This window comes from Dryobates pubescens, chromosome 5 (genome assembly GCF_014839835.1).
Source record: "Dryobates pubescens isolate bDryPub1 chromosome 5, bDryPub1.pri, whole genome shotgun sequence".
NCBI classification, from domain to species: Eukaryota; Metazoa; Chordata; class Aves; order Piciformes; family Picidae; genus Dryobates; species Dryobates pubescens.
Window position 1 is genome coordinate 7,637,559 of NC_071616.1, and position 10,708 is coordinate 7,648,266.

The 10,708-nt window shown below is 43.0% G+C and overlaps 1 protein-coding gene across 1 annotated transcript in view; it reads right to left on the reverse strand.

Annotated features, from left to right (window-relative positions):
* The window catches only part of PLA2G4F (phospholipase A2 group IVF), a 29,945-nt gene extending 20,172 nt beyond the window's left edge, over positions 1-9,773 (reverse strand). The window contains exons 1-4 of the mRNA XM_009898963.2: positions 9,397-9,773; positions 5,846-5,918; positions 3,620-3,756; positions 1,618-1,746 (exon numbers count right to left, since the gene is read on the reverse strand). Of these exons, the coding sequence (XP_009897265.2) occupies positions 1,618-1,746; positions 3,620-3,756; positions 5,846-5,918; positions 9,397-9,507 (450 nt within the window). The 5' untranslated portion in view covers positions 9,508-9,773. The remainder of the gene's footprint in view (positions 1-1,617; positions 1,747-3,619; positions 3,757-5,845; positions 5,919-9,396) is intronic.
* Between the last annotated feature and the right edge of the window lie 935 nt (positions 9,774-10,708).

Below are 10,708 nucleotides of genomic sequence, written 5' to 3' on the forward strand. Positions count from 1 at the left end.
CAGCCATCTCTTCCCCTACCACAGCATACAGTAAACACTTGATGCCAAACCTATGCAGTTTTTAAAATAACCAAATAGAAGACAAAATTTGGGCAATTTAACTCAAGTCAGTTCCATAATCACAGATTGAGATGACTTAAGCATTCAGAAACCAGGACAGAATTACTGGGAACAAGGAATTACTAAGCCTCTTCCTGTGATCACAAAAAACCATTAGCGTGCCTGTGACACCGGCCAACACCTCCCTGCTGACTGCATACCAGCTAGTCTGCTTCTGACCACACCAGCAGCCCTGCAGCTTGATTTCTCAACAAAACACATCATTAGCTCACCTCCAACCCAGACCTATTGTAGCAATGTGTTTGAGGCAGTTAGAAAAAAAGATCAGACTGGTGATGTGGCAGCTTGAGGGAGGTTCTTCCTCCCCCTCTACTCTGCCCTAGTGATGCAACATCTGGAGTATCATGTTCCATTTCTGGCCTCCCCAGAGTGTCAGGAAGCTACTGGAGAGACTCCAGAGGAGGGCTACAAAGAGGACTGAAGCATCTCTCTTATAAGGAAAGACTGAGACACCTGGGGCTGTGTAGCCTGCAGAAGAGAAGACTGAGAGGGGACCTTATCAATGCTTATCAATACCTAAAGGGCAGGCGTCAAGAGGATAGGGGTCAGACTCTTTTCAGAGGTGCCTAGCAATAGGACAAGGTGCAATGTTGCACAAACTGGAACACAGGAGGTTGCATCTGAACAGAAGGAAAAACTTCTTTGTATGAAAGTGACAAAGCACTGACACAGACTGTCCAAAGAGGCTGCAGAGTCTCCTTCTCTGGAAGGAGATCATGTCTGGACACGATCCTGTACAGCCTGCTCTAGGTGAGAGTGCTTTAGCAGGGGGTCGAACTAGATGATCTCCAAAGGTCACTTCCAACCCCTATCACTCTGTGAGAACAAACTGCCTTGTTGCAAGTCCATAAACAGGTACAAAAGGACTGAAAGCAGCTGATATGCCAAAAATCACATGCATGAAGCAGAGATTAAATGTAACTGAACAGAACTCAGAGAAAATAAGATTTTCTTAAGTCTCTAATAAGTCTCTTATAAGTCGAGAGCCTATTAGAGAGAACCTTTGCAGCAATAAAATTCTTTACTGCAAAATTATGATGATTAACTAAATTAGACAACTTGCAGTCCCCACAATCAGTGCTGACTGCAAATGCTTTTCACTTCAAGCCTGCTGCCTCTCTAAGTCTCTTGAAAAAATCAATCCACTTTATAGGCGTTGTAATATATTCTGAAAGACAGCAAGCATCCCAACTTCCATTATTTGGGCATCTCAAAACCTGTGGAACTCACACACACACACCAAAAAACCCCCAACAAAACAAAAAGCACAACCACAAAACAACAACGAAACCACAACACCAAACCCAAGAAATTACAAGGGATTTTAGAAACCTCTGAAATGACAGTAAACCCATATAATGCTGTCATCACTTACTGACATGATTTCCCATTCTGGCTTCTACAACACAGATAAATCAACCAGCATGCCCTGCTGGATTGCTGTAATGGTGAGCTGCAGTTATTCACAGTTGACTTAGGAAGAAGCCAGGGACTAACCTCGGGGTTCAGTTTGAAAGTGCGCAGCAGGGGCTGACCTGGCTTCATGCCCCCTACATCAAAGACAATAGATGTGAGCTCATCACTGGCGAGGATATCCTTATCATAGAGTGTCAATTCCAGAATGTTCTAAAATCAAACAGAAGCAAACAGATCCAGATGAAGAAACATTTCCATAAGTCCCAAGTAGGTCTATACAATAGACACTTCATGAGCTAGTCCATACGTTTCCCCTTCCTGTGGTGGATTGAGAGAGGGCCTAGCTCTCCCTCCCCCACAGAGAAAGAAACCACAGCTCAACTCAGTGGGAGAAGCAAGGCTATATTTACAAGCATATATGTAATGCAGGTTATATATAAGACAGTATATACAGTATTTACAATATATATACAGAAATATACAGCAAAAAAAAGTAACACAACAAAATTCCCTCCTCGAGGAGAGGAGGGTTTCCCTCCCCATAACCCCCTCTCTCGCCCCTACCTCCTTTTTTTCCCCAAAAAGGGGTTAGAGAGAGAAAGAAAGACAGGTATTAAGGGAAAGAAATAATATTAGGCTTCAAAAGCACATGCAGGGATTAGTTTTGCTTCTCTCAAGGTCAGCTCCGGCTAGTTTGCTCAGAAGCAGACAGGCTGGAAAGGCAGAACAGGCTGGAACCCTGAAAAATTCCCACTGCACTAAAACTTAAAGCTGCATTCTACCAATCTACCAATGAAATTTGTTTAGAATATCATGTTTTCATTTTGATACCAAAACTTTCAGCCAGAGTGTCCCAGTACTGTCCCTTTCTTAAAGGCACAGCCTCAAATGGTCACACTTCCCCACTCCAGAGGAGCATTCACTATTTCCAGCAGGACCTAGAGCATAATTAAGCAAAAAGCTCCTAGATGACAGTGTTTAGCTACAAGACTTTCTGAGCTTCCCGACTAGAGGGAGGGCCCAGCTGAACACAAGTGGCAGTGCTCTCCACCAGCTGCAGGCACAGGTTACCCTGAGAAAGCAACAGCAATTTCCATTCTTTCAGCATTTCTAGTCCAGGATGTTATAAGAACCTATCACTTCCTGCTCAGCACTAAGCCCAGCAGATAGTGGTTGTAATAGACTCAATGAGTACATATCACCCCAAAAATGTCCTTGCAGCAACTAGTTTTCATACAGACAAAAACTGAACTTAGAATTATGCTGGCACTGTCTCGCAGCAGTAGCCAGCCTGAGGCCTCACCAGCCTGCAGGGGAAGAAAAAGCTCACACACTCTAAAGCTTAGTTTGCAGTTTTCTTGCCATTTAAGTCAATTACCATTCCACCTTTGTCACCTATGGAAAGGTGCTCTAGTGAGAGGGATAGTTTCTTGTTAGTAAGCACCTAATTCCAAAGCCTATGATGTCCTTCGAAGCAACAGTGCCATACTAAAACTAATCTCTCTAGCATTAGTGTCTCCTTTGAGAACAGACACTGACAAGCTGAAGACTTTGCTCAATACTCTGTTAGGTCCAGCACAGACAGAGGCACTGTCTTTAAAACTTTAAAGTTTGCTTTTCTTCATCACAAGACCTGATGGCAAAATTTGGCTGAACTAAGTGTCAAAGTTATTTGAAATTTAGGCCCCATTACCCTTACTCAAACCTTGGCTGGGTAAGACAAGCAGAGTTACAAGAAGGCAAACAGCTTCTCTGTGACAAAAAACAGCTTTCTCTGTGACAAAACAAAAGCCTGTTTTATCAAGGCATTTCCTTGATTTCCTTCCTTTTCCAGAACTGAATCACAAGGACATCCATGGAAAATCCTAGCTGCGGTTTACAGCTACTCTACAAGAGCAGAGTTACAAACTGCTGTGGTTAACACTGGACATACATAGCACAGTACCACTGAAGAAGACTGACACCTTACTATTGACATTGGGTTTGAGGGTAACAAAGATCCCCAGCTTTTGAATAAGTATCAGAAGTAAGCCAGTACACAAATGCACATAGACCAACCAGCTCCACAAAATGCACTCCTTACCTTGACAGCGCTATGGATTCGATACTGGAAAGTTTGATTCCATTCTGGGTTGTCAGAGTTGTCAACAACTCGAGTTCGGGAGACAATGGGAGATGCAGTGGGCAGTTTTATTTCCACGTAGCAGTCTGCTTTGGACACTAGAGTAGAAAGTGTCGAGACAGACATCAAGACAGCTTTAACCAAACACGTTTTTTCCCATGAGCTCCTCATTTTCTAGACCTCACTGCATCAGAGTGACGAGCAAATTTAAGACTGGACTTGTAAAGCAAAAGCCTTTGAGAAAGCAAAGAGCAGCAAACTGAATACTAGGAACTTGCACTGCTTTTTCTTCCATTCATCCAAACTACAAAGCTCTTCATAAAAGAGACCTACTATTCAAAATGAGGAAGATACAACCTTTCAAAAATATTACTGTTGATATCAGGCCCATGGCTTCTTGTCTGTCTCTGGGAACCACTGAAAATCCTGGCTCAAACTTCTTAACACCTTTCTTGTACACATCAATAAGACTCCTCTGAGCCTTTCATTCTGCAGGCTAAGCAGTGCCAGATGTCTGTCTTTTCTCACGTGAGATGCTGCAGTCTTAAGGACCCCTCACTAGAGTCTCTTCAGTAGCTCCAGTATCTCTGGTAGTGGAAAGCCCAGAACTAGACACAGAACTCCAGATGCAGCCTCACCAGTGCCAAGCAGAGGAGAAGGATCATTTTGCTTGTGCTGTTGGCAGTGCTCCTCCTAATGCAGCCCAAGACACCATTAGCCCTCCTTGCAGCAAGAGCACATCGCTGGCTTCTGGTCAGCTTGCTGTCCACAAAGACCCCCAGGACCTTTTCTGCAAAGCTGACTCCCTGCTGGAGTCAGGACTTGCACGTTTTGTTGGACTGCATGAGGTTCCTGTCAGCCCACTTTTCCAGCCTGTCAGGGTCCCTCTGGACAGCAGCACAAACCTTTGGTGTACCAGTCACTCCTTCCATTTTTGTAGCGTCAGCAAAATTGTTGAGGGTACATTTTGCCCCATCATCCATATCACTAATGCAAACAATGAACAGTATGGGACCCAGAACAGAACAATCTCTGAGCTCCACAGTCAACTAATTTTTAATCCAACTCCCTGTCTTCTCATCCAGTTTCTCTATGAGAATCTAACTGGAGACAGTGTCAAAATCCAAGTCAAGCAGTCAATATCCACCACTGCATCAAATCTGGCCAGGAGCTCAGCTTTTCCCTTCCTTTCTCTGAAAATAAACAATTGTTGCAAAGTCCTTCCTTCTAGTTAAGGCCACTTCAACAATACAAGCAGGGGAACCATTCTTCACTCCAGTTGAACAGCAACTTTTCTCTTCACAGTGTGATTTGAGCTTTTGGGCTTTCAGGAGGACTTTCCATTCCCCAGATAGTTATTTAGCATTCCAGTAGTTCAATGTTGAATACCAGATATAAACTTAAGGCAGGCAGACTACCTTTACAGAATGGTAGGGGTTGGAAGAGACTTCTGGAGATCATCAAGTCCAATCCACCCTGTTAATGGGCCCCCACCTAGGGCAGGCCACACAGGAATGCATCCAGGCAGGTTTTGGAAGTCTCTAGAGAATGAGACTCTATTTTACTCTATTAAATCTGAAGGAATTAAATCTCAAATTAGTTTTAAAGATCCAAATTCCACAAAACAGCCCTGGGAGTTTTACTCCACACATGTGCATAAGAGGAAGGCAATATACCCCATGCTATAAAAACCAGGAGCAGGTGAAAAGCAGTTTGTTTTGGAATCAGTCTATCACCTACATCCTTAAAAAGCTTCAATGACATAAAATAGCAGGTACATTGAAGAAAGTCAGAAAATAATCACTTGGAAGCTAGACTTGAAGACTGCTACCTTCAGGTACAAGACAACTGTTCAGTGGGAGCAAGGGTGAAATTTGTCATGACCAGAGGGCTGAATCGAGATAAAGGAACACAGACTGGGTCACAGAAGGACATGTAAAGGACTAGGAAAGCAAAACATTACCAGAACTTACTGATCTTGTTCTGCAAAGCAGCCAGGTTAATTTGCTGTTTGGACTCAACATTAAGCTTTTAAAACATGCATAATGGTTTATAAGAGAAGTCTTTGTTCAGAGATAAGGGCAATAGCTGTGTGTAGGTCAGAAGTTCCCATAAAAATGCTGCCTATGTTACAGGTATGCACCAAACAAACCATCTGTTTTCATAGTACCTTGAATAAATACTTACACAGATCTGTACCCTTGATGTTTCTGGCGCGGAGGACTTTTACTGTTAGGTTGTAGTAAGGGTGCTTCTCCCACTGAAAAAAGAACAAGCTCAGTATGCAACTCAGCTGTAATGCTTGCTCTATAATCACACTAGTATCAGTTTAGAGAAATGGATCAGACCAGCCATCCCCAAAGAAAATATTAATTAATCCATTTGGGAACATAACACAGCACTTTCAGTGTCCAGGAGGAAGCCTAAAGCAGTCCAGGAGGAAACTCAATTCCCTTTTAGCACTGCAATGAGTGGTGTCTTAGGGTAACTCCTCATAACTTCAGAAAGCCAGTCCCTTATGTAAAGTTTCTTCTAATTAGAGGTCAATCCTGAATTGCTTCATTAGTTCATTCCTGATGAAGGATGAACAGATACTGAAGCTGCTCAAATAATTTTAATCATGACTTGACAGTTCAAGACTATGTGCCAAAGGCACATGCGTGTTTGAGCAAGAGCAGACACAACAAAAATCTTGATGGCATGGTCTAGAAACACAGAAAGCATGCTGTTTACAATGAGGAAAACCAACCCAACACTTTCTTGTAGCAACATATACTTTATGACAGTTTGAGCAAGAAAAGCCAAACCCTAAATGTCTTTCCATTCTGGACTGTTCATGATTAGACTTGAAGGTCTTAGAGGTCTTTCCAAATCTTAATGATTTGCATGATTCTATGGTAACAGCACTCTAAACATGCATGCCACTGTACCAGGAGAGATCAAAATGTAATTCTTCCTCTTGAAAGCTTCTTGGAGGCTATTTCTGGAAAGTATTCTTAGTATCTAAGTGCCCAGATGTGACAAGGAGTAAAAAAAAAAGCCTAGCTGAATCCTAGATCATAAAGAAGAAGTGTGGGGAGGGCAGGGAAAGACAAGAGGAACAGTTTGAAGGGATTTAGTGCGGAGACTGTACACAATTGTGTACAGATCATGATCAGAATGGGATTCTGCCTCTTTTTCATCAGTTATGATACAATTCTGGCCAGCTAAGGTCTCTTAAATCCCATTTCAAAATGCAGTTCTCTACTTCACATACCTAATTTTCTATATGGTTGTCTTGAGACCAGTGCACCTGAAAGTAAATCCTAAATATTCAGCTACAACTGAATTCAAGAAGATCTTTGCTTACAAGAAAATGCTGTGGAAAGCCAAATATTATACAAACATGTAGGCCCTACATATCACTAAGTAGGATCTCAATAAAACCAATGGACCTGAGTGTCAAACTTCCCTAACCATTCCTTGTCTTACAAATGGCACTTTACTATGGACTTGATGATGCTAAAGGTCTCTTCCAACCCAAACAATTCTATGTTGCTAAGCACTCACGTACACTGTTACCAGAGGAAGCACAGAACACCCTGAAGATAACATATCCTTCTTTCACCATATGCCACCTATCAGCATGCGGTTACATGCTCAAAAGAAAGTCCTTTTCAAAGGTTTTTAACAATATTTGGTTTGCAGTTAATCATTAAAACAGCTGAGGATACGTGTTCCACACCTAGGCTATAGAATGCAACAGACCTTTCGCCATGCTCCCAAGTCTGTGCTGGCAATTACGCCAGAACCTTCCATGTGTCTTTTCTCGTTATCTTTTAGTCAAGGCACAGCAAGGTCATAACACATTCCAAGGTAAGCTTGCAAAGTAATGAAGCATGGGAGCATCAGATACGCTTTCTCTGAACATGTCAGGGAAAAGGTGGGCAAGCAATCTGTATAAGTGAACAATGAAGGACTGGCCTTTCATACATGGACATGTGACAGCATACCAACGTAGGCAAGCAACCAATTTGTACTTTAAAGTTTAATCAGTTTTCAGACTTTTTTATTTCCCCCTAGGGCTCAGGAGAGCACATCTGAAGAAAAACAAAACAAAGCATAACAAACAAACAAACCCTTAAGTGAGTGCACAAGACTGAATTTCCACATGCTCAACCCTCATAACTGTCAGTATCTTTCATCTAAACTGAAGGTGCTGATGCAACAGCAAGCAACTACAGAACAGGTTAAGCCAGCTACAGGATCCAGTAGCCTTTACTCCCATAGATCTCTGAACACCTACCTGTAGACAGTTGGATGTAAGTGTTGGGATCCATTCCATATCTCTGGGTGGATGAGGAGGACTCACCGTAACCATGCCAGTTTCATTGCAAACACATTGTAAATACCCAATAAAAGTTGTAACTTCTAAGCCATATTCTATTCTGTGCTCACAGCTACCAGGCAAATCAGGTAGCTCAAACATCCCATTTACCAAGGGAGCATCTTCTCTCCATCTTGTTCCTGCTCCCAAGTAAACACTGTTGCCTACAACTCTCTGCCTTATGACCAAAATGTCAAAAGTTTGCTTTTACAACCAAAAGCAAACTCCTGGCTTTCATAGGCACGTCTTGTACTTTCCCCCCTCCCCCCAGAAATGTGCTCCCACAACACCTCATAAGCACTCCAGCTTATTGCAATTTGTCTTTAAAGGAGTGAAATTAAGGCTAAACTTGCAAAAATTGAAGAGATCTGATCAATGCTGAATTCACCCACAAAGCCAAAAGGATGACCTGCAGCCCCACCTCTTGCTCAATTACTATTAACTACTCAACACAAAAATCTCTCCCTATCATTCAGCATGACTTTGCTCCAATTTGTGTTGAATTTTTGTCTTTACATAGTGAACACCTGAGGGGAAACTTCACATCCAGTGGTTTATGGGTTAATGGCAATTGCAGCACTAGTCTCCTCTACTCTGATTTCCCCAAATACCAAATAAAAACATTTACAAAATTACCTTATTAGATAATTTTTAATCACAAAGCAAGCAGAAGTGTGGGGAGGGACAGAGGCAGCAAGACATCCTGTGACACTGAATAATCACCTCAACTGTAACTCATACAGTTGGGGAGGGAGAGACAACAACAGGTAATCAGATGACAAATCAAATCTCCTAGCAGAAGCTCCTTCATAAACATTTGGTGTCATTCAAAATTGAGGTTATTGGCCAGATCATCCTATACAATAGAATGATTAAAGGACAAAGCTAGTGAAACCACTTTATCCAGTGTGGCAATGCTGCATTGTGAACAGGGGGTGAAGTCATCATTAATCTTTATCTGCCTTAGGTTATCAAGCTCTGTGGGATGAGGTAGAAAGCAGAAAGGGAGAGAACTGTAATCAAGGATATTTTTGCAAGAAAACACCAGCACTATTTTGTCTCTGCCGATGAGAAGCATAATATTCAGGACTCTCCCCAAAGTTCTTGGCATCTGCTTAATTCTGTTTCCTGAAACCTAGGGAAACGAGACCTGCTTTGCATTGCCTCGCACAGATTGTGAATTTAGTAAAATCCTGGAGTCTCCATTAGCATTATTGTTATCCAAACTTTCCCCTTAATACTAAGCCTTTTGATGAATTCCTGCAGAAGCGCAGGACTGGCTTTCCACACGTGGAGTCTCAGGAATGCCGTCAGTGCCGAAGGCAGCGGCGAAGGCATGCGGTCTCAAAGGCAGCGCCACAGTTTGTCTTACCCGCCAGCGATAAAGCCCCGTCTCTTTCCTCTCCTTCCTTTGGAAAAGCACAGCTGCCAGAAGAGGCAGCGCTCGGGCGGGGAATGAGCCCCGCAGCACCTCATGGAACATGGGAAAAAACGTTCCTTCGTCTCCGCAGAAAATGTGACGGGGCAAGGCAGAAAGCGCAGTGCTCCGGCCGGCTGCGAAGGACTGCTGGCCACGGACTGGGTGCGAAGTTTTGCGCAGGGCCGGGCTGCTCTCCAGCGGCCAGACGCGGAGGTGTGGCCTGCGCTTGCCAAACAGCGCAGTTAGCAGCCTCGCTGGCAGGTTTGCCGAATACTGATGAAAGACAAGGGCAGCAAAGCAGCACCGAACAGGGAAGCCCCGGGTAGGAGCTTAATCACTGCTCACTGATTAAGCCACGACCTGAAAATTTCCAGTCTAGACTTGGAGAGTTCTAGCAACCTGCTCTAGGATTTGGACCGTGTTAAACCCTTCCAGAGTTTCAGCATGCCCTACAAGCCTGAAGCAGAACCGAATTTTCCATTGACTTGAGAGACGTTTCAGGGACACCTGAGCAGAGACATAATTTGGTCTGCTTTAGGATGCCTCAGAAAATATTGACCACCACTGTCCAACCTCCTACTATGTGAGCAGCCTGCTCCCCTTTGTTCTCATTTCTATGTAGCAGAATCTCGATTCTTCCACCAAGGGTTCTTTAAAAAAATAGTAAAACAGATAAGGCAGATGTTTTATGAGTCTTCTCTGCCTTTAAAACAGTATTTCAGTAATAATGGAAATTGCTTACTGGAAATGATTAGTTTGCTACCTCAATGTAAGAAATTGAACATAAGAAATTCCATCTAAACATCAGGTGGAGCTTCTTTGAGGGTGACAGAGCACTGGAACAGTGCCCAGGGAGATTGTGGAGTCATTCAAAATCTGCCTGTATGCCATCCTGTGCAACCTGCTCTGTGTGAACCTGCTCTGACTGGGGGGTTGAACTCAAATCTCCAGAGGTCCCTTCCAAGCTCTAGTATTCTATGTGATTCTCTGTGTGATTGTCAGCTGCTAACGGGCTGGTCTGGAGGCTTTCATTCAAGAGCTTAAACTGAAGCAAGAGATCAAAAAACAAATTTCAGTGTTTTAACAATTAAAAAATGGCAGAAAATTACAAAAACCAGTAATGGAACACATCACATTCTCATGTTTGTGTGGAGCTGGTGACACATTCTCAGTAAGGTTCCATTCATTAATCATTTCCTGTCATTAGTGTCAGTCACTAGACCAGGGTTCAAGAAAACTAACAAAAGCAAAAGGACTAACATTT